At 35.2% G+C, this 27,203-nt stretch overlaps 1 protein-coding gene across 2 annotated transcripts in view; it reads left to right on the top strand.

Annotated features, from left to right (window-relative positions):
* Positions 1-2,080: 2,080 nt before the first annotated feature.
* Positions 2,081-27,203, top strand: part of glsb (glutaminase b) — a 91,426-nt gene continuing 66,303 nt past the window's right edge. For both annotated transcript variants that reach the window (XM_088930205.1, XM_088930206.1), the window contains exons 1-2: positions 2,081-2,533; positions 26,463-26,559. In XM_088930205.1, coding sequence (XP_088786331.1) covers positions 2,241-2,533; positions 26,463-26,559 — 390 coding nt within the window. In that variant the 5' untranslated portion in view covers positions 2,081-2,240. The remainder of the gene's footprint in view (positions 2,534-26,462; positions 26,560-27,203) is intronic.

Genomic DNA, 27,203 nt, shown 5'->3' with positions numbered 1-27,203 from the left:
AATATATTTTTCCCAAGTTTAAGGTTATTATTTAAATTAATTTTTAATTGGACTGTTACCCATAGTATAGATGTTTTATATACACAGTAGTTCCTGCCAGTGATCTACACTCCAAAACTGTCTGTATTTGGAAATTCATCTATGATCAAAGACTCATTCTCCTTCCATTTTGCACTATAATCTGTCACGATTGTAGTCCCTCCCCCTTAAGGGCGCTCCAGCTCTTTCACTTTGGACTTGATTTTGTGCACCTGCCCCATTTCAGGTTTCAGGTTCAGTTTGGGGTGGAGCAGTGGCTAAGGATCTGCGCCTGTGGCTGGAAGGTTGCTAGTTCAAATCCTGCGAATCCTACTCTTTTGGGCTCCTGAGCATGGCCATTAACCCCAACTCCTCCAGGGGTGCTGTACAATGGCTGACCCTGTGCTCTGACCCCAAGCGTCTCTCTCCCTGTCTGTGTGTCTCATGGAGAGCAAGCTGGGGTATGTGAAAAGACAAATTCCTAATGCAAGAAATTGTATATGGCTAATAAAGTGATCTTATCTTAGAACCATAAAATATAGCAGAAGTAGAGGTTTCAAATCACAATTTGATAAATAACCCTGCAGTATTATTTACTGTTCTTATCCCTTTTAATGCTAAAGCTGTACATTTGTTTTGCCAGACCTTTCAAAAATTATTCAGGAGTGCAGATTGAATGATGTTATAGCACATACCTGTTTATATTGAAAACTATCCAAATACTTATAGTTTAGGCTGCTCACAGAGGATACTACAGAACATAGGCTCCAGACCCACACCAAACCTATTATTTTACATTTTTTTCAGGGTCATATTTGTCTCATATTAGCCAACTACTAACAAAAATGTTTCTATGCACTTTAATTGTACAATAAGAGAATATTAAAACAGTGGGAATAAGCCATCCATCCATTTTCTAACTGCCTCTTCCAATTCAGGGTTGTGGGGGAGTCAGAACCTATCCCAGCAAGCAATGGGCGCAAGGCAGGATACACCCTGGATAGGGTGCCAGTATTCAGAGGGCAGACACACAGGCACAAACAAAGACATACATTCACTTCTAGTGCCAGTTTTCACAGAATCTAGTTAACTTTCCAGTAATTGTTCAGACTGTGGGGGGATACCAGAGCACTCATAGAAACCCATGTGATTGCAGGGAGAGCAAACAAACTCCACAGCACCCTAGGTCCAGAACTGAACCCAATGCCCCAGCATTTCGAGGCAGCAATGCTAACCACTGCACCAACCCAGTTTTGGAAGATGTAACACTAAGTTGCTATAATTTTTGTTGCCATTGTAATTTTTTACACTCGACATTGTTTTTCGCTATACAGGCAAAATAATACCATCATTTCTCATCAGTACTTAAAAATATAGGGTAGAAACTCTGACTTTTTCTCCACCATATCCCGATTAGTTACATTTCTTTTTTGCCTAATTACTGTAGATATACTCCTTTTATCTCCTGATGCCTCTTTTTTTCTTTAATAGATATTTCGGAGCAAGAACACTTCAGATAAAGTGTAACTTGTTTACCCTAGTTACAATGCCTGTAATATTTTATTTTAAGTTAAAAAGCAGCTGTTATTTAATCTGAAATAAAACAAGTGACAGAAGGTTATTATATTGCATTTAAAATATAAATACATATTTTATATATTTAATTTCTTGCATGAAAAATATGCTTAAGTTATTCCGGCGTTCTGATTATTTTATTATTATATTAATCATACTCAGGGAGTCATATTTTCATTATAAATTACATAATGTGACAGAAACACCCTGAGCTAAAAATACTTCCATTCGCTTCATTGGTTGTGCTCAAGAGTCTTCTGAACTACGCACAAATCCTGCGCGAACCTGAGATCTTCAATCAAGCGCACTGCGTGTTTAAATACGTTCTGTAGTACTGTCCTTCAGAATCCTAACGTCTTTCGTGTTAATGCTTAGGCTCAGCACCAGCAATTAATGTAGGAAATGATGCAGCCGCGAAGGTTGAAGGGCATGTCTTTTAACAAATCAGAGAACAAACAGATATAGCACTAAATATCGATTCCCCAATAGGATTTCAGTGGGCGTGAGTAAAACGTTGTAGCACTGTAAGCTTCGATGTTGCGTTATTGAATGACTCATTGCACATTAAGAGGTTGAATCTTTCGGAAGGCTCTTGTATTTCGGTGGTTCTCTAGAAATAAAACAGAAATTCAATCAACAGGATTGAAATGTTACAGTTTAGGTTTTCGACAGCGTTAAAGGAGTTTTTTCAGACCAATCTGAAGCGTTCTTTGGCTGGTGTTTCAAAAAATAAAGTGTCATTCGTGACCTACTGTTTTAGCGCCGCTTCTCTGGATGTCCAAGTGGTGTCTAAACTGAAGCCCTTTCATGCCGGAGGATACAAATCCGTTTTTCAGCCGCTAGTCGGGTGTAGACCCTTTTGCTCCAAATCTGAAGGCGCAGTAGCAGAGTCTGAACAGCGGAAGCACAATGATAACAGCAAAGAAGCTGCGGCGGAGAAGTAAGTCCGGGAATTGTTAAAATTGAACGGTGGTGGATTTCACAGAAAATTTAATTTAGATTTCAAGAAAATAATGCTTAAAAAAACTGACCCAGATTGTTACATTAAAAAAACGCGTATGCACTGGCCTGCATTAAATTAAACATGACTTTATTGTGAGGTTGCTTTCAATACGCAAATACTTGACGTTTACCGTGTTAATGCTGCTTATGTTTAGTGACTGCGAAAGAACCGAAACAGCGGTAAATTAATTTAATCTACTGATTACAACTGATGCCAGAAATCGCATTAAGAAATTGTAAACGCTTATAATAATTTGTCTCGTCGGTTAGTTACAGTGAAGAATAATTTGGCGCACGTGGCTTTTCCCGGAAGGAGGACTTGTATTATCTATCGGCACTGATCCAGTCTGGATCATTTGTTGCAGTCGGCTTTGCAGTGTGCGTACAATGGCTTTCTTCCGTAAACAACTGATATCGTGTTTAGTGACCGCTAATACTAATTACAACTGTGGTAGTTATGCCTAGACTTTATCGCGTATTTCATAGCAGATGGGTGTAAGTAGATTACTAATCAGGACACAAATCAATATATTATGACACAAAATCCCACCCGCTTCCCTTTGAAGGCTATGGTGTCCATTAAAAATGGAGGCGTTTTCAACAATATCTTCGCTCATAGCAGGAACGTTTTGATGACCACGATTGAAGTCAGTTGATATAATTGAATGCCGGTGTTTCCCGGTGGACACATTATTGTTTTATTCTAATTTCCATACTTGGTAATCAATTGATTAAAAATGCGGAAAGGTTGCTTCACTGGTACAAAGGGAACATTATTTCTTAGGAGGTATCTCCTGAAATGATCGTATTTTATGAATCTCGATTTAACAAAATCGTCCCTGATTTAATTTTTCTAATGTATTGTTGTTCCGCTTTGTATTTTTTTAAGGACAGTATTGAGTTTATTTCAGATTCTTACTAGACAAGGACACTGGAATGGGAAAGCACAGCAGTATCATTGTTTTTTGTCTTGTCAGTATTGCAACAAAATAATTTCAGAAATTTTTCATTACAAATGTTTTTGTAACAAACATCTGGAGTACAATGCATACATTTTATTATATTTGAGCACACAATACACTTCTCAATTTAGCTGCATATATAGGTCATAGGATATAATTTTAGATAAGTTAATTTGATTCAGAAGAATGATTTTATACTGTAGTCAGTTCTGTTGGATTTCCATATGCAGTATGTATTTAAAATAATGTTGCTCTGTTTTAACAGTATGAAAACTTACTTCCTGCTGTCTTGAGAAGTTATGTGGGATGTGGTGTTTGAGGAGCATGTGATACGTGCTTCATTTTCTAAGTGAAAACTGTCTGAAAGAATGTTACACGTGGCATTTTTCTCTGCTTCATGTCTGTTGAGGAGCCAGTAAAATAAAATGATTTACTTTCTGAAGATTATCTTCACTATGTTTCTGATTTTTGTTACTTTTATAATAGTTAATTTTTTAATTAATTCATTCTGAAAACAGCATGATGCCTATCACAATGCCTTCTGTTCTTTGATTTAATCACTTTTGCCACATATTCAAGGCAGATTTAATACTTGCTGCCAAGAATATAGTCAGTACAGGAGGATGTTCTGTGTCCAGTGGGAAAGAAGTTGTGTAGTCCCTCGCATTATCATTTTTCAAAAGCCAAATAAATTAATATCTCTAATGATTAAAAATTGGTGATGAACATAAAAATACTTTCAGTTGAGTGTGGATTAGTTTTACCTAAATCTGGATTTCCTATCAGTTTAAATATCCTCCTATTATCTGTTTTTTGAAAAATATAGGGATGCACTTGCTATAATGGGAAGAACTTTGAGGTCATGACCATTAGAGGTATACAGTAAATTGAAACAAAAACAAACTAAGTATTGGTAAACAAACCTAATAAGTACACAAACATCTTACATTGTCCCTAACTGACCTGTCTACAGAATGTTTCAGTTTTCTAATTCTTAATTTAAGAATCCCCTCAGTTTTATTAGTTCCAGAGGAGTGTGCTGCATCATGACAGTGGTTATTTTGAAAGCTGTGGATGTCATCAGTTTTAAGGTGAGATTTCTGCATTAGTATCTTTTTACAATGCAGAAAGTCTTAATGCATAGTATGTTTAATGCGATTAAGTAGGCCACTGAGTTTCCAGGATACAAAAACTGTTGTCACAGTAGATAAGAATAATAAATTGAGAATCTCTCACTCATAAAAAACAATCAAAATAAATACAGATATAAATAGTTGCTTTATCAGACCTATTGTGAAGAAAGATGATATTCCAAACAAAACAGACTTTTTGCATTGGAATGCAAAGCAGTATATTATGAATATAAGTATAATTTGGCAGATAAAACTGCAACAGTAGAAAAATAAGGAAAAGGGGAGATCAGCAAAAAAGCCAACACTGCAAACCGTGAAAACAGTGTAGTTAGAAATAAGGCTTCAAAAAACTATATTTCCCAGAAACATAAATCTTCAGTGAGCACTGAGCACAGCAGTTCAATGCTCTGAAACCCAACTCCCCATAATTCAATAAATAACCAGAAACAAAACCTTAATCTTTTTAGCCCATTTCTTTTTCAAAAGTCCTTTTATAGCAAGATATCCATAATCCAATTCAAAATTATAACCTATAGTATTACAGTATATATACAGTATTACATGTCCTAATGGTAAACGTAATGTCAGTGTAGACAGTGTAAACCTTACAGTTCTGATAAACTTTAATTAATGTCCACATTGAACTGTATCCATTGCCAAAATGATATTTGTAGACTCCAAAGACATTGCAAAATCTTCATATTGCTTTGGTGTTTTAACAGTATTTGCTTCCACCATGAAGACCTTAACAAGAGGAACTGGATAAGTCAGAAAAGACTTAATCCTCATCCTCATTTGAATGTGAGATTTCCTGGCTTGTGCTATGTCCTGTCTTTTCAAAACTGCAACGTTGTAATCCGTGAAAGAGTGTGGTCTATAACCACTGTACTATAAGGTTGGATTACAATGTGTTGTAGCAGTTTAAAAATCAGGTTGCATGGCATGGATCTGAGGGTGTTTATACTTGCTGTAAAAGTGGTGGGTCTTTGTCTCTGCTCTCCAAAGACGGACTCCATTTAGAGAGGTTAGACTGAAGAAATTTTATAGGTTCACTCCCCTCTTGATCCTACCAGTGTCTCCAGCAGTGATTCTGGTTTTGGCCAGTTGCTGTTTAACCACCTGTATGCTTATTAATTACCCGCATTTTATTAAGCTTCAAAGTAAATGATTTTAGATCACTTTCTAGGGACCTGTGTCTCTCAGCTAAATGGTGAAGGCCTTCCCATATGCCATCTCATAAGAGGCTGCAAATTGCCAAGCTGTAATTTCTGCAAATGGAAAAAAAGGTGACATGGATCTTTAACTTGGGGAGTTTGGCAGGTATTTCCAGTAACTTTTTTTATAACTGTGAATAGGATGTGTCTTTATCACTTTTCATTACCATATTGATAACTTATATTAGGGTTTTTTTTTAGGAACAAGCCTTATTAATACACCTATTTTCAAACTGCTTCTTCCAAATCAGTGTTGCATGGGAGCTGGAGCCTATCCCAGTAAGCTGCAAACTCAAGGCAGAGCAGACGGACACAAACACAGACACCCAGACACTCACAGCATGGTGATGCAGCTAGCTTCTCGGGTCCGTGATTAAATCCAGGGATCCAGCACTGTGAGGCAGCAATGCTAACCACTGTACCACTGTGCTTTCCCCAAACCTATTCATGTTTTTGTTATTCACTGTTTATTTAAAAAAAAGATTTGATCTTTGCTTTTGAAATATTGTGATATCTTCAAAACTATATTTCTCACGGCACTGTGGTACTAAAACATTATAGTGAATTTGTTTTGTATTTATTTTAGTTAATATTAACAAAAACTACCTCAGTTCATGGTTTAGTGAATTATGTTTGCATTTATTGAAATTGTTAAATAACTTGTTGATTTCAAAACAGACTATTATTTTACTTAGAAACAAAACATTACCCAAAACACTGGCGACTAAGACTACTGATATGTTTACAAACACATGTATCAAGCTTATAGAATGGAGTTTAGTCAGCTTGCAAGTTGCACAGAAAAAAGTAGGGATTAATCAAACTCTGAAAAGACAACTGTTTCCTATGTTGTGTCATGTTTGTAAGGTTGTCTAAAAGCTGCTGTAGCATATTTATATAAATTCACAGTAAGGTTTGTCAGGATGTTATCTATGCACATTCTTGCGAAACCTAAACTTGTCTCACTTGTGGCCTAATACTTACCTAATTGACTGTTCTGTGTGCATTGTTCTGTAATTCCGCTGTATAGAAGACCTAGATGTGTAAATGCCTCAGTGAATTATTGATGAATTGATGAAACTCTTCTTACCATACTTAACAGTTACTGTCAGCTCAGCTAATGTTGCATGTTAGCTGGCAGATTTGTATTCTAAGTGCAGCAGATAAAAGCAGACCTGTTTCACATTTAATGAACATATTCAGTTTGTATAAGCTTGAGTCCTAAATGACTGGACAAAATGTAAAAATAGAATCTGAGATATTGAACTTTGGTGGACATTTTTTTTAGTAGCTGGTTTTAAGCTATTTATTTGAGCACCCAAAGGTCAAAGAAGGAAAAGGGTGGATGTAAAGTAGTGCCTTCCGAAAGTATTCACCCCCTTGAACTTTTTTCGGATTTTGTTCCTGTTACACCTTCAAATTTTAACACAGTTTATTTATACACATTAGTTTCTCCAGAATGAAAGATTTCTTTCATTTGCCGTGAGTCTTCTTGGGTATGTCTGTATGAGCTTGGCACATTTAGATTGTGGAATTTTTGCCCATTTTTCAATGCAAATTTGCTCCAACTCTGCCAAATTAGATGCAGAGCATCAGTGGACAGCAATTTTCAGGTCATACCACAGATTTTCAGTTGGATTCAAGTCTGGGCTCTGGCTGGGCCATTGCAGAATACCAACCTTCTTTTTTTCAAGCCATTCCTTGATAGTTTTTGCCGTGTGTTTTGGGTCATTGTCCTGCTGGAAAATAAATCTTTGCCCTAAACGCAGATCTCTGGCTGACTGAAACAGGTTCTCCTCAAGGATTGAGTGTTACCTGGGTGTTGGGCTGTATTTGGTTTGCGCCAAACATAGCGCTTTGTTTTCAGGCCAAAGAGCTCAACTTTAGTCTCATCAGTCCACAGCATTTTCTTCCAAAAGGTTTCAGGTTTTGTCACATGGCTTGCAAACTCCAGGCGTGACTTAATGTTGGCCTTTCTCAGAAGTGGCTTCCTTCAAGCCACTCTCCCAAAGAGGCCGAATCTGTGAACTGCTGAACAGATTGTTTATGTCTAGACAGTTTCTCCCATATCAGCTAAAGAACTCTGCAACTCTTGTCAGTGTTGTAGCTGGCCTCTTGGTCACTTCTCTGACAATTGCCCTTCTTGTCCAGTTGTTCAATTTGGTAGGATGGCCTGATCTTAGAAGTGTCTGGGTTGTGCCATGTTTTTCCCATTTTTTTACAGTGGACTTCATGGTGCTCCTAGGAAGGTTCAAAGCTTTGCTAATCTTTTTATAACCTTCTCCAGCTTTTTTCCTCCTAACAACTTCTTCTCGAAGTTTCACGGGCAGCTCCTTGGTCTTCATGACAGCAGGACTGATCTGATCTGCTGTTTTAGTTGTGAGAACTCACAAAGTAAGTGATATTTATTGTGCAATCAAGCAGTTGAACACAGGTGGATTTGAAATAAACACAGGTCTACCTTGTTAACATATTTAGTGTGACCTCTCAAGATAATTGAATACCTCACCCAATTTAGGTTGTTAAAACAAAAGGGGTGAATACTTATCAATTAACTGATTTTCAGATTTTTATTTTTTTACGTAGTTCTGAAGACATCTAAATACTTTATTTCATTTTACCATGATAGATAATTAATTCTTTAGAGTGGGAAAATCCCATTTAAATATGCTTTAGTTTGACTTGGCAACACAGTAGAACAAGAAATAATCAATGGGGGGTGAATACTTTCTGAATGCACTGTACAGTACTTTTTTGATACCTTAGGATAAGACAATAATGAAATTGTAGGCTCACCTTTATTGGCTTATATGATTCCTGCTTCACTAATGTTTTATAATTGTTATGTAGTCAATTTAAGTATTTAACATGAACTGTGGTGCAGGGTTTTTATAATTTTTGCTTTCTACAGTCTACTCTACCAGGATTCCCTCAGTACAGACTTAGGTCAAGCGAGACATTTTTAAAGAGATGTTATACAGACTGCATCATAGAATTGTTTAGAGCACTGAAAGTGTAAGGAAACCCGAGGTTGAGGAAACTCATAAATGTTTTACATGTCCAAGTTTTTCTTTTTGGTTATTTCTTCAGCTAATACACTGTGGATGTTCAAATAATAATATGAACAAAACAAATCATCAGCTACTTCTACATCTCTGAAAGCCTGCAAGTTTGAAAACCAATACATTTTTAGATTGACATCAATTATTGCTGGTCTGTCCACAGCATATTACATTGACTGAGTTCTTAATATGTTTTTTGCCGTCATGAGGAATGATTATGCATATTTGTAACTGGTTACATTTTTAACATTTCAAGTTAATATCTTCTATGCATTTTTAACTGGGTACTCTACAGACATTCTTCAGTCAAGATGAAATACAAATGCTGTTAATAAGAATGTTGTGATATAGCTAAACTACTTATGGTTAGTGTGCTCCAGTGCTTCATCAGCCTGGATGTCCATTATAATGATAGCTGTCCATGTTTCTTGCCTAATTCTCATTACTCTTTAATGAAATAGTCATTTTTAGAGAATGAACTTTCTGTTCACTTTCTGAACCAGAGTGGTAGGTTGTACTAATCTGAACCAATCATATCTTATCAAAGAAGAAATATTTGCTTTCTTTCGTGTCAAACTCATACCAGATAACAACTATATACAAAGGTTCCTAGTGCATGCAGTCAGAAGTGTTTTTAATGGCTGGAGAATCATGTTATTTTTACTAATATGTATATATGGGGGAAGAATGAATCTTTTCTGTGGGATTGTATTGTTTTTCACTAAATCATCTCTGAAGTTACCCCTACTGACATTGCCTTTTACCAGAGTAGGACAGAAACAGATACAGTAGTTTGATATATGATAGCTTATCTTATGTAGAAAAAGATCTTTAGGCATTCAAGCACTGCTACATGTTAATGTTGATCAGACTAATGTTTCAGATATACTTTGTTGCAAAAGTATAAAGACCCTCAGCATTTTATTGCTTTAAAGCTTGCGGTCATACAAGCTGCAAGCAGTAATTAATATTTGTTAAATTCATTTCAAATAAGGAGTTAGACTTTAAACTTTAAACTTTCTATGTTTAAAACCTTTTAATTAGGATTTAGGTCTGCCTGTAGTACCAAATCAGATCCTGCCTGTCACCTCTGGAGTGCCTCAGGGCTCAATCCTCTGCCCTTACTGTTTCAATATTTATATGTTGCCATTAGGCCACGTTATTGGAAAAGACCATGTCAATTTCCACTGTTATGCTGATGATATTCATATTTACCTGTATACATAATTAAATCTTCAAACTGGTCATTTAACACTAAACAAATGTCTTGAAGATATACAGTTGTGAATGAAGAATTACCTCCAATTAAGCATAAATAAGACCAAGATGATTTAAATTGTTTTTCAACATGAAGTTTCAACGTTGGACTGTTTAAAACTCGCTTTTAGTGATGCAGAAATTATTCCTCAAAATTCTAAAAAAGTTAGGGATGAGTTTTGCAATGTCCACAAAGTTTACAACAGATCCTTCTTTCATTTAAAAAACATATCCTGTGTAAGACCAATTCTTTCTCTTACTGATGTTGATGCTTTCATCTTCTCAAGACTAGACTACTGCATGCTTTGCTAGCTAGATCATCTAAGAAATTACTTTAGAAACGACAGCATGTCCAGAAGTGTGCTGCTCGATGCTGATTAAAGTAAAAAAAAAAATCTGAATGTATTTCTTCTTTGCTGAAAATCCTGTACTGGCTACCATTCTCTTACAGGATTGACTTTAAATTCTCTTGTTGCCCTACAACAATTCACAGGATACAGACCATGTGGCAAATTCACTTGTTGTCACATGATGGTTATCCTGTGTACTTTCAAGAATTGTTATTCCAACATGTTCCAGTTCTCTCACTTCTTTCGGTTGCGTCTAGGCTCTTTAGCGTTCCAAGAGTTTCACCTTGTACATTAAGGGGCAGAGCCATTTTGGTCTATGGAAAATGCTTACTGATATTAAAAACGCACCCTCTTCCGATGTTTTTAAATCTTGCTTGTTCTCAATAACCATCAATTCTTGAGATAATTCTTTTTATTTAATAATTTCTACATGTTTTATTATTATTTTTCTGGTTTTGTACATTTTTCTTTTTGTTTACTTTATGTAAAATACCCTGAAAATGCTCTGATTGAAAGGTGATATATAAAATTAAAATTGATTGATTTGCATACTGAACAGTCTATAACTACACATACAAAGCAAAAAACAAACGGAAGATAAAAATTATTATGAAAGAAAATGAAAAAAATTATTGTGTAAGTGTTCAATTGTGGAGTAGTTTTTTACCTCCTGCAGTTCTCAAAGAACTGGAGACTTTTCTTCATGAAGAACTGTCCAATATCCCGCAGGAAACAGTTTAAAACTTTTCCAAAAAGGACTGAAGCTGTTCTAAAGGCAAAGGGCAGCCCAAATCCTAAATTAGTTCTCCTAGTTCTCTGTCCTCGTAGTTAATGAATTATTTTGTACACTCCCTGTATTTGTACCTTAATAATTTATTATTATTATTATTATACGCAGAGCTTTCTTTACAAAAAATAACATTTTAGTGTATTTTCTAAAATGATTGTTTTAAAAAAAATGCATATGAAGCACAAATGTTACCCATCATAATCAATTCACCTACTCCTAAGTTTCAAGTAGTGATTACTTCCACAATAAAATCACTTTATTGGCCATTGTATTAGGAATTTGTCTTTTCGCATACCCCAATTTACTTTCCATGAGACACACAGACAGGGAGAGAAGCTTAGGGTCAGAGCGCAGGGTCAGCCATTTATATGGCGCCCCTGGAGCAGTTGAGGTTAAGGGTCTTGCTCTGGGGCCCAATGGAGTAGAATTCCTCTTCCAGCCGCAGGATATGAACCGGCAACCTTCCAGCCACAGGCGCAGATCCTTAGCCACAGAGCCACCACAGTTTATAAAGTTCACTTCCTAATGATTGCCTCAGTTGATAAAATTCACTTCTTTACTTGAACTGTCCGTGAACAAAACACGGGTCTCTGGAAAAAATTAAAATTGATTGATTTGCATACTGAACAGTCTATAACCACAAATACAAAGCAAAAAATAGACAGAAGATAAAAATTATTATGAAAGAAAATGAAAAAAATGATTGTATAAGTGTTCAGTTGTGGAGTAGTTTTCTACCGCCTGCATTTCTCAAAGAACTGGAGACTCTGATAAATGCACATGTAAACACACTTACTCCCTCTCAACACTAATACAATCCTGTACAAAAAACTCAGTATAGGTTCTGCCTATATTGCTACATTTTATACCAATTGCCCTTCCCTATAGGGAGCCATCAATATTCACGCATTTTAGATCTATTTAAAGGTTGTATAAAGTATGACCTTTACTGTTTTATTATTTTTGCATTTTTACTGTGTCCACTGTTGTGGAGGAAAGGTATTTCTGGTTTTACAGACAAAATTCCCATTAAGTAGATTTTGTCTGTAAAACTGAAGATTTTATAATGCCTTTTACAGTGCCTAAGCCATCATGATGTGTAAAATTAAGATAGGAGAAATTCTTAATTGTACTTCTTTCTCATCTGGTGTAGACAGGCAACAGCTGATGAGTTCATAGAATAGTTGAAACTGATTGGATTTTGTTTTGAACTCTTTTTAACTCTGAGACCGGCAGTCATTTACAAGCCCCTCGTACTTGGCCATTTTATGCTCGGCCTCCTCCAGCCGATCCTCCCTTGGCACTGTCAGTTCCAAAGGATGACATTTTTGGTTGATTGGAGACTAGAACAATATCTGGCCTCAAAGTGGTCTTGACAATGTGCTGTGGGAACTACAAACAACAGTTCTGTAGAATTATTTTTTATGGAATGAGAGAAGGTGTCTGTTCTTTGTGCATAATAAAAATGGACCCACCAAGTGGATTACATGCTGATCTTCTTGTGCTAAGCAGTGACTCATAGAGGAAAGGAGAACACCTGTCAATGTGTTATTTTGTTCTTTCTCTGGATAGTCGTAGCTGGAAAAAAATATTGTCTGTAATGTAAGAGAAGGTTAAATGAGAACAAGATAAATCTTTATCATAGCGGTCAAAGAAATTTATTAATATAGTAATAAAATGTAATGATTCTTTTATACATTCTTTTTCCTTTTATCTATAATTTAGGGGTTTGTAATATGTGTTTCTTAAAAAAATGCTTGTTTTGAAAGAAGAAGAAATAGACTAGAAGGTAAAAATTGCATTGTTTTTTGCTATGTTTCTCACAAATGACCATGTTCTATGAGTTGCTTTTGATTTTGTATGGTTGAATAAAATGGTTTCCTCTGTGATCGGCATTAATTGTTTTAAATTTTCTTTAAATACAGTATATTAGATAAATATACTAGTACTGAGATATAAAAACAATATTTATTTTAGTACGTAACTGATGCATCCTAAATTTTAAAATTGACATTTTTGCTTCCAGTGCTTTTGTAGTAATCTTGTGTACTTTATAGTGCTGTGTTAGCAGAACTAATTGTATCTTGCACACTTTTTCCACTATTAGATTTAAGAAAAACAAGTACTTAACTGAGAGTACTTTTGCCAGACAAATACGGTTTCTGTTTTTACCTCTAGTAAATTTGCTCTGGCTATCAGCCAGGTTTCAAAATATCTACATTACCTACCTTACCATCTGCCAGTGAAGTATTTTTAGGTTATATCTCCTGCAGTAAGTGATTCATCATCTGTACAGGAGGTAAAATAACTTTTACAGTTTTCTTAAAAATAAAGAACCCACTAAGTACTACTCAGCAGTTTCACTTACAGTACATGCTGGATTTTATGTAGTCATCCATATTTCTTGTCTTTTAAAATGTTTTGGCCATCGGGTTTATTTACAGTATTTTAAACAGTTTATTTGTGAACTAAATATGACACAATACAAGGGGTTATTAGACTGAGATTTGATTGAAGTGCACTGAAAACACTGAAAACATTGAAAAAGGCTTGTTTAGAAGAATTCATATTTATTTATAATAATTATATCTTTATAATAATTTTGTCATGCTAGATGCTGTGGATGAGCAGCGGCATGACTAAGTATTTACACGATAGCGAGCCACCTTGTCAATCAGTGCCAATTACTGTGCTAATTTATTACCTCTTACTCACCTTTAGTAGTTCAAAACTACATAAGGTGAGATCTGTCAATATTCGGGAACTCTGTCATAGAGTTTACTACGTCTCTAACTTTGCCCCAAGTTCCTGAGTTCTCACTGCTTGCTTCCTGGATTCTGGACACTGCTTCACCCAAACTTTGTTCTCTGGTTTCTACCCTGGTGCTCTTTTAAAATTTGCTTATCTCAGTTTACGGCTCTGGACTATGTGTGCTTGGACCATGCTTGCCTTTGCTGTGCTAGCCTATCTCTGCTGCTGCAACCAGTCTGCCGTCAGTGTGCTCACTGAGAGCCTACATGCTCTTGGGTTTATTTCACCAAAACCTGTCACTGCTTTATTATATACAAGAGGGACACTTTTGGGGGGATTTTCATAATTATCTAAATAATTATGGAGTAATATAGTTGTATTACATGTACATTTGGTATTAAAGAGAACATTTCTGGAGTTGCAGATGTTTTTATTAATAGAGTTTTACTACCCACAAGACTAAATCACTATTAATTAAATTTAAATAAAAAAAATTGCTAAAGTATAGATTAATAAACAATATGCAACTACAGGAGTTTATGAATAACGTCTGTTACAGTAGGGGATATTACATGGATGCCTCAGGGAATGTGCAGTAGACAGGGAACTAACAAATTTCATACGCTTTAAAATGTGCAGTGACAAGGTTCAGCCCCAGCTATGAAAACTAACCAGATTGTTTCTAGTGCAGTGACAGCGAGTTCCTCCTTTAGACAAGGATTGTGTTTTTGGGAACACACTAATAGATATTGAACTTGCTGTTTATATATGTGTTTTTCAAAAGCAAAATGTGTTTTTGAAAATTCCAGATTTTAAATATTTTTTTTTTCTTTTTTACACAGAGTATCTGCTGTGATACCCTTCTGTAAAGATCTTGCTGGCCAAGATTTCCTAACTCATTTTGCCACAAATTCATAGAAGATGCCAAGGTCCTAGAACGACAGTTGAAACTAAAGCTTGCAATGCTAGCAGATGGAATAGCCATTTGACGATATAATAATAATAATTGCTTACACTTATATAGCACTTTTCTGGACACTCCACTCAAAGCGCTTTACAGGTAATGGGGACTCCCCTCCACCACCACCAATGTGCAGCATCCACCTGGATGATGCGACGGCAGCCATAGTGCGCCAGAACGCTCACCACACATCAGATATCAGTGGGGAGGAGAGCAGAGTAATGTAGCCAATTCATAGAGGGGGACTATTAGGAGGCCATGATTGGTAAGGGCCATTGGGAATTTTGGCCAGGACGCTGGGGTTACACCCCTACTCTTTTCAAGAAGTGCCCTGGGATTTTTAATGACCACAGAGAGTGAGGACCTCGGTTTTGCATCTCATCCGAAGGATGGCCCCTGTTTACAGTATAGTGTCCCCGTCACTATACTGGGGCATTAGGACCCACATGGACCGCAGGGTGAGCGCCCCCTGCTGGCCCCACTAACACCTCTTCCAGCAGCAACCTTAGTTTTTCCCAGGAGGTCTCCCATCCAGGTACTGACCAGGCTCACACCTGCTTAGCTTCAGTGGGTTGCCAGTTGTGAGTTGCAGGGTGATATGGCTGCTGGATTTGATATTGTCCGTCTTGTGAGTCAATGAAGTACTTAGTAAATTTCAAACCCTCGTTTGGTTAACAGAATATGTATCCAGTTAGAAATCAATAGCCAGATGTACAGCAGTGGAGCAGGGATAAAGAGACAGGAACACCAAGATGGATTGTGCTGCAAATCTGTAGTTCAATTCACACTGAACTGATCTCACTGCCCTTTTGAGTAGGTGTGCAGCTGAATCCAGAAGCAGTCATTAAAGAAACTAGGACTTGAGCAGATGTCTCATGCTCTCGTACCTCTAGCAAGATTTTTTTTGTTGTTAACTCATCTGCTTTTTTAATTATTGATTAGTATGCTTCAGCTGTATTTGTGAAATAGTTGCTCCAGTTTTGATAGTATAATGAATAGGTACTGGTCTAAGATTTAGAATTTGTTTGTCTCTCATGTAACATTTTTATTGTCCTTCCTTAAAATTCCTGTGACGGGCCCTTAGCAAAAAGACAAAGCTGTAGGGAGATGGTTGTTTGATGGTGAGCTACAGCTGTAGGCAGTGTGATATAAATGGCCTGCCGGACTTCCCTGGAGGGACTGTGGATCTTGCACTCTGAGGAAAGAGAGGGAAAATAACCTCTACTTTAAAAAAAAATGTCTGTTGATGGAGAATATTCCACTGAGCCCACCATGAAAGACGGTTTGTGTTTGTAATCTCATGCCGACCATTGGCTTCAGGAGAATTGGAAATAGAGTGGCAGTAACTCATCATGACTGGTTAGCTGAGAGCAGACTGCAGCACAACTGCCGAGGTACGAGGAAAAAGTAGCAGTTTTAGATGTATGAGTGCTGCCGCAGGTGATTTATGTTTGAAAGGAAAGTGAATTGTGTTTGGGGACTGTGAAGTGTGTGTTGAGTTAAAGAGCAGATGAGAAACAGTGTAGTGAATTGTGGTTCAGAAAAATCATGTACTGATGGGGCCCACAACAAGCTCCCCTAGTAAGGTGGGGCATGTCTGTCCTTTAAGAACTGTTAAGAGGTCTTCATGGTTTACATACTTACAAAAAGTAAAAAAGATGTCATATGCTTTTATTAAATTTGTTTTCATTTACAATTCTTGGATCAGTTGCTAAAGGGGAACTAGAGTACTAATTTCTCATATAGATTATTAAATCTTGGTGACAAAATAAATTCAATGACAGTATAGAAAAATATTACAAATTTAGAATTAAGCACAAGATTTTGAACTTTTTAAAAGTACTGTAAGTTGCTATGATGTTTGCATGGTCTCCCCATGGACGAGAATGAGAATTCTCACAAATTGCAACATGATGTGGTCCCTTCCTGCTCACTAGTTACTGTAATAACTAATGTAATGCAGTGTACGAGTGAATAAGTACAGGTTATGTGGCAGACATTTCACCTCAAATGTCCCAATGTGATCTACATGCAGAGTTAGTATTATGTGACGGCAAAACCATCTTGAAGTCGAAAGCAACATTTCTATTGGATTAAAAGAGGTGTATTCACAAGCTTGCTTGTTTACAATATAATAAGGATGCTTCACATTGCCAGAAGTTTGGTTGTCTTGTTCTGATCCGCAGAATGTGGTTCTGCGCATACCTGGACATTTTGTCTATTTTGTGATGAAGACTGGAGGTTTTACACATTATTGTGTACATTTTACTTTTGTTATGGTTTGAAATGCACTTATCAATGTCAATTCTTTCTAATCCTGAAATATAAAAATTGCATTGCTGTTCCCCTTTTATGTAATAACAATTGACCTTTGGTTCCCTTTAAATGATCATATATTCTTTAAATTTGTTTTAGTAGTATAAACATATGTATACATTTAAAACATGCAAGAATCTTTAATATTTTAAAGTAAATTAAATATGATATAATAAATAAATAATTAGTGACTTTTTTAAGGAAAGTATTTTGGATTTTGGATGTATGTTTTCTTTCTTTTTATCACATTTATTCTGCATGTTTTCTTTCTTCTTTCTCTGCTTGCTAATCATTTATGTAAGTACATTTGCTAATCCGTGCTTTCATAGTTGTTATCTGAATCTGTGTTTTGTATCTTTTGAATTTGATTATTTTTTAAACACTTCTCCCAGATTAGTTTATTTTGATCAGTAGACTATAGATACAATCCTTATTATGTTCCTTTTTGTGATTTCACCCATCCTTGTAGCGTAGCCTCTTTTCCTATGCAAACTGTAAAGTTCAATTATGAACCCAGAGACTTATATTATAACTATTTATTTTACAAGCTGGATAAAAATGCGTTTTACATGAATAAAATAAAAGCTGTTTAATGTTGAAAAAACATTGTGTATTTTGTTAATTGGTGTTTAGGGATCCAAATATACCTGTTGATGCATACCATTTTGGTCTATATCTGATGTGAAGTTGCAGTTGTACAGATTGGACTGATTTATAGCATTACAATAACTTTTATTACTTTAACTTCACTTGCCTTTCTATGCATTAATAACTGAATACGTTTTCATAACATATTAATTATAAATAGGGTAACAACTGAAATATTTTAGTCACATTTTTCAACAGCTATTTAAGTTGAAGTGGATGAAACTGCTGTTCAGTTTAGGCTTATTGTTTTTCTTATTACAACTTTCATTACCCAGTACATTTCATGGTTGAGGGTAAAAATTATTTTGTTAATGCATGCAATTTGTTATACAGTAGCTTTTACAAGTCTTTAAAAGATCATTGATAATTGGAATGAACAGGTGTTTCCCCAGTGGGTTCAAAGACATCTGCAAGGTTTTGATTTTCATCATCTTCACATGGTTTCACCAGTAGCCTTTTCAAAAGCTATTCTGTACTATATTATAGTCTAAACAAAAATAAAATAAAGAATCAATAATGTTCAACATACTGTAATGTATGAAAAATAAATAGCAGCAGAGTAATGGTGATTACTCTTGAAAACATTGATGGATGCACAGAAAACCAAATCTTTATATTTGTATATTGAAAAGTCCTTTTTAACAGTTTTTCATCAATACATTTGTCAAGTGCTCAAAGAGGGCAACAAAGGTACTACAGTAAGTAGCAATCAGCTGAAGAGTGCTGCTAAGGTTTCAGCATATATTGTATAATAAGAAAAATAAAGAAGAATTACTTTGTGTAGAAAGAAATGTTTTCTCAAAAGAATAGGAAGATGCTGGGATTTTTTTCAACAGTCATTGTCTAATATGAGTCCAAAAGTATAATTTATTTGGATAAAATGGGTGGGAGTTAAATTTGTGGTATGGATGAAAAGAAATTTAAAGATATATTCAAGGAAAGTTTTGGCATCCATTCTGAAACATTGGAAATGTATCATGAGACCAATGCATGACATCTTTTACAGATGCAGCCATCTGGAATGCATGTTAAAATTTGCATCAGAGGAAAGCACACTGCGATATACTATAGTTCTGTTAAACATGCCTCTTTCAGCCTTTCACTGCTCAAAGCAGATTATTCGGTGGCACTTGTGTTGTGTTAGATGTTACTGAATAGGTAACTTAATTTAAGATGTCATTTTTCTTGAAAATATAACATTTTATATATTGTAACGCTACGGGGTTCACGTGGGCGCCCTCACCTCTACCGCGTCAGGTCGGCCCCCCACCGTCCGGGACTCGAACCCAGGCCTCCGGCGTCACTCAACAGGGACCCAGCCTCTTGAGCCGAAGGGAAATCTCCTGTCAGCCCAGCGGCTGCGGTCCCTGCTATTCACAGGGAAGGGCGGTGACGTCACCACGCTGGTAAGCCAGCACTCGCAAGCAATGGAGGCTGTATGCGTTACAATATTATATAAAAATATAAAATACATGGCCTAGCTATCATTTTAAAATGTGACATGGATTATAACAATAATTATAAAATTGATTTTTTTCTCAAAAGGGGATTACATGCCATGAATGGAGCCTGGATCCATTAGATAGAAAGCTCTTGCATTAAACTGGAACATTCATGCACTGGGACACCGCTTCTTTAAATCCACTTAATATGGAATAATTTAATTGAAGAGAAATTTTGATTACTGAAAATAAAAAAGCTAAATATAATAGTTTTTGGACATTATAAACAATATTAATTGATGAATATAAATTTATATAGCTGGTAGTGAAAATAAAATCTGAAAATAAAAATAAGGTACAAAACATTGTTCCTTCTTAACAAACATTTTCTGCATCCCATTCTTTAAATTGGTCACTTGCTTTCATTACTTTTAGAAAGCTTGATGTGCAGGTTTTAACTACATTTCCCATGAACACTTGCAGCGTTCAAATTAAAAACAATACACAACACATGATTGAACAAACATAAGTTTTATAATTAATTATAAACCACCAAGACTGGGCAGGACCTGCACACCTCAAGAAAGCAGAACCATTGATTTCTAGGAGGTGTAGTTTTAATTTCAATTTATATTAATTAATTTTGTTACTTTTCACGTTACAAAACATACTGCAATTGTAGAATCGCCCAGCAATTTGAGGAGAGAACATTTGCATTCATTTACCCGCCTTCCAAAATAATGTTTGGCATTAATTTGTATGAGAGATGTCTTTATCGTGTAAAACGACCTAGAAACTGGTTATTCTAAGGGCACATGTCTTTTTTTGTCTTTAACAAAATATTCCCTGCGTTAAGAGGATAATGATATTTGTTGTTCTTGCTATCAGGTGGGAATTGATCAAGATTCAAAATCAAGGATCGATCTAAAAAATCATAGCCAACAAGCACATTACAAATAAATATTTTTTGCATGGGTTTGCATAGAAACCAATTTAATGAAACATATCCTAAATCAACATAAAAGCTGATGATTTTTTCTTTGTGAAAATGCTAAGACTATAATTCTGTAAATTATATAGCCAAAATACTGTACACCTAACCACATCACTGGTACAATACGTGTATAATGTTAGGCGATATATAGTAGAACTGGAATTATATTTGCCATTGTATTAACAATTTCAACAGATCCTAAAACAAATCTGAAAACACAGAAGTTATTAACCCTTTCTATCATGAGTCCTCCTGTGCGAAGCAGGTGTTGTGCTCGTATTATTGAGAGTTTAAAGATTCAATGAACACCTCTCCTTAAGTGACAGAAAACACACATTTCTCACAACTCCACAATTTTTACAACAAAATATTTTTATATATTATGCTATTTTTTGTTTTCAGTCATTTTGTGTAAGGTTTCATCTGTTTTTTATTCATTTCATTTTTGAAACACTCCTGTGCAATAATTTGTAATGTAAGTGGTAGAAATTTAGTGAAAATACTAAAACTGTTCCAGTTTAGTAATACTGTTCACCCAGTGACATTAGTGGTACCACATGTATGTCCCACAATATAAGTTGATAAACAGTAGAATTATCATATTTGTCATTGTATTAATGGATAGAGTTTATTATGTTATTGAAATATGGCTAATATACAGTTAATACAATATAAAACAAAATTACTGTTTTTTTCATTATTATATTAAAGCAATAATTATTAATTATTATTTACAGTAAATAGTGCTTAAAAAGAACTTTGAATTGTGATGTGATGGCATTTAGAATTATCACTGTGGTAGTGACATTGACATTGAAAAGGCGTTTAAGTACAATTGTTTGTTGTTAGTATACAATTAGTGCTTGAAAGCACTAACACTAAAAACATTTAATTTTGATGTACCTTAGTACTTATTTGTGGATCACATGCAGCTACAGGGTACTTTTAAAGCAACAATTTCAACCTTTTTCCACCCGAACACTTTGTAAAAATTGTTAAATCTCAGTACACAATACTTTGTTAGAAGCCAAAAATAATTTTAAAAATCATTTTAACTTTGCTATCCGTCATCTGATCAAGAAACCCAAAATTTTTAATACCCTTTGAGGTTTTACGTGATCTAGATTTTATTTTGGGATTTTTTCAGTGGTGTTTATTACTTTTACACGTTAAAGATTAAAGCACAATTAACCACGACTGACAGCATATCAGTGGGCAGTGGCACTGTCGTTGGGAAATTTAAGTGAAGTTTAAGAGTTCACTGCATCACCTGGCAGAGTTATAGAGTAGTGCTGTCCTGCATTTGACAATTGGGGAAAATTAAGGAGGTTCTGCATGTCATCTCTGTACACTGTAGTGCCTAACGTAGCACACCTGTGGACGGCTGCATCTGTATGTATGTTAAGAACTACAGTGCCTTGCAAAAGTGTTCAGATACTGTCCTGTCAGTATTTTTTTGCAAACTCACATGCTCAAATGAACATCTTTAAAGACAAAATTATTTATCAGCAGATATCAGCATAAGTCATTTTTGACTTTCTTTAAATTATATGCTGACAAACTGATTTTTCTTTAAAAACTTTCTGTTGGAGCATGCAGGTTTGCAACACATACTGATGAGAAAAAGATATGTAAGGTTATGAACACATTTGCAAGGCACTCTATGTAAGGTAATGAATGCTGTCAATAGGGAATTGTAAAGAGGATATTAAGAAGTTAGCTACATAAGAAGATAAAGGTATTTGGCACATCTAGATCATTTGGGTTCTCATCCAGCCATTTCTTGAAAGAACTCAGACTCAACAGCGTGGCTTGTTTCATGCTCCCCTAACACTAAAAAAAAGTGCTACCTTTTCTCAGTTTTAAATACACTTCCACATTGTATTCTCTGTTCAGTTGAATCTGAAGAAATTCTTTGGTTTGACTTTGTCCTTTAAGGATTTCAAATACTTGCATAAGGTTACCTACTGTCTTCTCACTTGAGACAAAACACGTTAGTTCTTTTAGTCAGTCCTTTCTTTGAACACAGGATATATCTGATTACACTTCTCTTGACTGATTCCAGAACAGCAGTATCTTTTTTGTGACATGGTGACCAAAATTTGGATACAATTGTATGAACAACATTTTGGTTTGTGCAATATTAATATGCAGCATTGTGTTTTTAACTATAGTTTTGTGCGACTGCTATGTAGCACTCAGCCCTTGTCAATATGAAACATTATATGTCATTACATTTACGAGCCGTAAGTTTTAATTTAATTTAAAATTTAAAGAAAAATATACTACAGAAGAAATTGTTGTTTTAACACATTATCTGTATACATTATTAGGTAGTTCAAGTAGGTAGCTGCGTCAGCATGCATAGGCTGCTTTGGCTTCTTCAGAAGGCTCCAAAGGTGAAACATTGTTTCTTTTCTTCTCTTTGAACATGGAATAAACCTTTACTTATTCCTTTACATTATTAGGCGTTTGTCAAAATTCAAATTCAGTTTTAAGTGTTACAGAATTAGAGAACGAACACTTGCCTTTGCTTTGTACACACGTGAAAAGTAATTTATTGTTAGTTGGGGCTTGAATTTCAGCACGGGATTGCGGGTATGCTGCACAATTTTAGTTATTACCGCAAATCCAGCATTTATAATGTGGGAATTTCAAACACACAATTATTGGCAAGCTATCTGCCAAGTAGAATTAGCCTAAATCAATCCACATGTATTCTCTGTCAGATTGAGTTTTCCTAGCATGTTGTATGGCACTACTGCATGATTTGGTGAAGTTACACTATTTGTGAGGTTGCGGTGCACATCTCACATTCTTATAGGCAGACAAATAGGGATAGAAAATGGGTTGATTTTGATTTGGAATCAGTTAACATTAGTTTAACGCAAAAGATTCCAAATCTAGTTGGTTAATTTGATCAGAAATGGAGCGTTTCTCAAGAAAAAATGCCCCTCAACCTGAACAAATGCAATGAGGAGAAACAGCAAGGAGAAAGCACTCAAAGTTTCAGGCAAGTTGGCTAAAAATATACCCATGGCTGAAAATGAAAGACAGAAATGAGCAGCTCAGTTTGCAACATGCTCAGTATGAGATTTACTAGTTGGTGTTAAAAAATTTGTCTACTTTAATTAGACACTCAAATGCAGTTGCTCATAACACAGCACTCAAAAGAAAGCGCGAGGCAGAATCAGATAACAGTGCTGTGGCTGGTGTAATTGAAGCTGCACAATCTCGTGGTGAGGAAGGGGTTAAAGGGCTACTTAAAGTGGCGTACTTTGTTGCATAAAAATAGTTAGCCAATTCAAATTTTGTTGAACTTGTGAGACTCATGGAAGAAATGGAATGTCCTTCTTTGAAGCATCTTAAGATTGATGGATCAAACTGTGGAAGCTATTGCAAACACACTCCTAGAAAAGTTAGATGTGGCTGTGTTGACAAGTCTTACATTTTCCTTAATATTGGATGAATCATCTAATATAAGTAACAGTAAGCAGCTCATTACCTATGTAAGGTACATACATGAAAACAAGCTGAAAAAGTTTTTAAGAAACTCTGAAATTGCAGATAAAAGGTACAGCTCTGACAAAGGTCAACTTTGTGGTCCTCTGTCACTTGATGAAAGATGTACTGGTACATGTAGTTCTTGTAGTTCTACACAGTCCAGCCATGGTTCAGTATACTAAAGAGGCACTGAGAGAGATATTAGTCCATTTTGGTCCTTCAGAGCAGGACCTTTTCAGCTCCCTTTAAGGTAACAACTTTTAAGGAGACACAAAAGCCTGCCTTTGACAACATGAAAAGCAGATATGTGGGTAGATGAGGAAGAGAAAAAAAAAAACTGTCATCCTTCTCCTAAGTTATGTTCTTGTTCTTGAGAGGAGGTTGGCAATGAGAGACAGATTGGCAACAAGGTAGGACTTTATTTACAATTAATTCATTAAGCTCGTGTTGTGTATTGATTATTTCAATATACATGTTTTATTAGTTTACTATTATTCTCCCCCCAAGATGCTGAAATCTCCCCTATGAGCTTCACGTAAAGGGGGAATTCCCCCTTGTTTTCAAAAATAAATTTAAAGCCCTGAGTAGTTTCACAACAATTCACTTGCTTTTTTGCCTTAATTACAAGAGGCATAAATAGTAAAAATGTTTTTTCTTTTCTGGTGTAGGACCTTTTTAATTGAACTTTTACCTGCAGTAAGCTTTACAAAAAGATCATTCAACAGGCACTATTATACCTATAATGTCAAGATTAAATCAGGCAAAGATTGGTTGCTGGTAAATCAATGAGCCTTGAATGAACTCTTGTTTTTGCCAAACCCTAAATAGACAATGGGTAGGATTATTTCACATCAGAGAATCCTAGTGATTTTTATACTTCATTAAGTCCTATACCAAAAGATTACATCCAGTTATAATTCCTCAAGCCAAAGACCAGCCCATGAACAAATACGTTTTGTCCAACTTAAATTAAAATGTAAAAAAGGAACATCCATGTCTTCTGGAATTACAAAATGGATAGGAAGAAAGTATACTAATTAGAAGTTGTCTAAACATCCTCTTACACTGCGTGAATATTACTATAAAGCAGTTTTTCTGAATGTTCATAATCAGAAAGCAGAAATCTAAACCATATGCATACCTACTTGAAAAGCTTACAAGGACATATAATAGATAGATGCAATTATTAATTTTAGTGTTCAGATACCAAAAGTACAATCAATATATTAAATTAATAAAATGTATTAATGATGCACTTAACTTTATTAGTTAACCCAGGTCTAGTGTACATTCAGGCGGTGCTGAAAGTACATGCCAAACAGGAAAAAGTACTTTATTGGCAGTAATTTTTCTTTCAGGGATACAATAAGAATTATTTAAAAAATCTTTAATAAATTAAAGCCTAAATGACTTAGCTATATGACTGCGATATTTTTTATTTCAAGGTTATTACGTATAATGGCCTTTGTTACCTTTTCAAAATTAATATTTACAAATTCAAATCTATGTTTTGCATAAACATTTCAATTTGATTATGAATGTGACATTTCATGAGTTTTCCGACATTCTTTTTAAAACATGGTTTATCATTAAGAAATAGGATACCTCATTTTGGACATTGGCAGCTGTGCTGATGGTGATGGGTCATGTTGTAAATTGTGAAGTGAAGTACATAATAAGACAAGGCTGTCTTAGGAAGAATTATAGACAGAAAATGAGTATGAATTTTTTTACAACAATGTGATGTTTTTTTTTCCTTAAGATAAGTCTCTGGGTCATAATGAGTTTTTAGATTTTCTTGCTAGAAGATAATGCTATTTCTTTGTTATTGTTACATATATATATATAGTTTCAAACTGTATATAGGTAAAGATAGACTGCTAAAATTTCTTGCACAGCATTTAACACTAATCTTGGTCTTCCTTCAAGAGGCTCACCAGGATTAGAGCTAATGAATGCTGGTGAAAAGAGATTGAATATGAACAGTCTCTGCAACCACTAACGCTCTTTGGTTGGTTTTGGAATACATTAAAACCTGTTAAAATAGTGTCTCTCAGGGGCATTTCAAGGATATTGTGTGAAATCCCTGGCCACAGTGGATAATTGCAGACTTGATTTGTTCATCTTGAAACAATGAGACTTTGGTGTATTTGGAAATCGAACATTCTGTGAAAACAATGCAATTAGCTGATCATAAAATTAATTTTCCATCTTCTGCTCTTGTTACAAAGGGTATTTATAATTGTTTCAGATTTTGTTTCAAAACAGATTCCATTTAACATGTTTTGGGAACAATTTAGAGTTTGGCTTTTAAAAACAGGTTTGAATGTATTTATCAAACTTGTAAATTGCAATAATAGTTAACTTAATATTGTGTGCTGAAAATGTCGTTAGTTGCTATATATCCCTTGCTGTGATATCTTGCATTTCGAACTTTTCTCATGGCCAGTATTGAAATCAATGTTAATGTTCTTATTTTCTAGGAGAAGAAAAGCGGGCATATTGCCCAGTCTCGAGGATCTGCTGTTCTACACAATTGCTGAAGGACAAGAGAAAATTCCAGTTCACAAATTTATCACTGTAAGTAGAGTTAATAATCTGGAGGAGGCATAATCTGGAATATTCCAGATTATTCCAGATTCAGAGCAAGGAAAGGATTCATTGCTCAAAGATAGGAAGTAGCTAGGTTGCCATTAACGTTTTTCTAGCTTTATGTATATGAAACTTGGCTTATTGTCTAAGCAATGAACTTAATGCTTTCATAAAGAGGGTAGTATCCAATGTAGTAAAAAATTACTTGTTAAGTTTACCCTGTAACAGGCAACTTGGTTTCCGGTTCAGTAATTTTAAATTGCATCAGAAATATCTTGTCTTGTAGTAATATAGAAATAGAACTCTTATCTAGAGATAAGATTTAGCAGAGTAGTAAGGGTAGTTATCTATGCATTGTTTATCAATGGAAAATATATACATGCATAAATATATATAGTCGTTTCAGGAATATAATTTATGTCTGGGCAAAGAAAAAAAATATTTTGCAGAAGGGTTAAGCACATTGCATATTTATGGCTCACAGATCTGACATTAAATTTTCTTTCAATATTGCAGATACTGAGCATTTGATTTTGACTTAAGTATGTTATTCTTGACAACATTCATATCAATGCTCAGAATAGTGTGTCAGAGTGATAGGGATTCAGTAAATTAACAGTGATTTGGACAGA

This window comes from Atractosteus spatula, chromosome 13 (assembly GCF_055471065.1).
Source record: "Atractosteus spatula isolate fAtrSpa1 chromosome 13, fAtrSpa1.hap1, whole genome shotgun sequence".
NCBI lineage: Eukaryota > Metazoa > Chordata > Actinopteri > Semionotiformes > Lepisosteidae > Atractosteus > Atractosteus spatula.
This window is presented reverse-complemented; position numbering and strand designations above follow the sequence as displayed.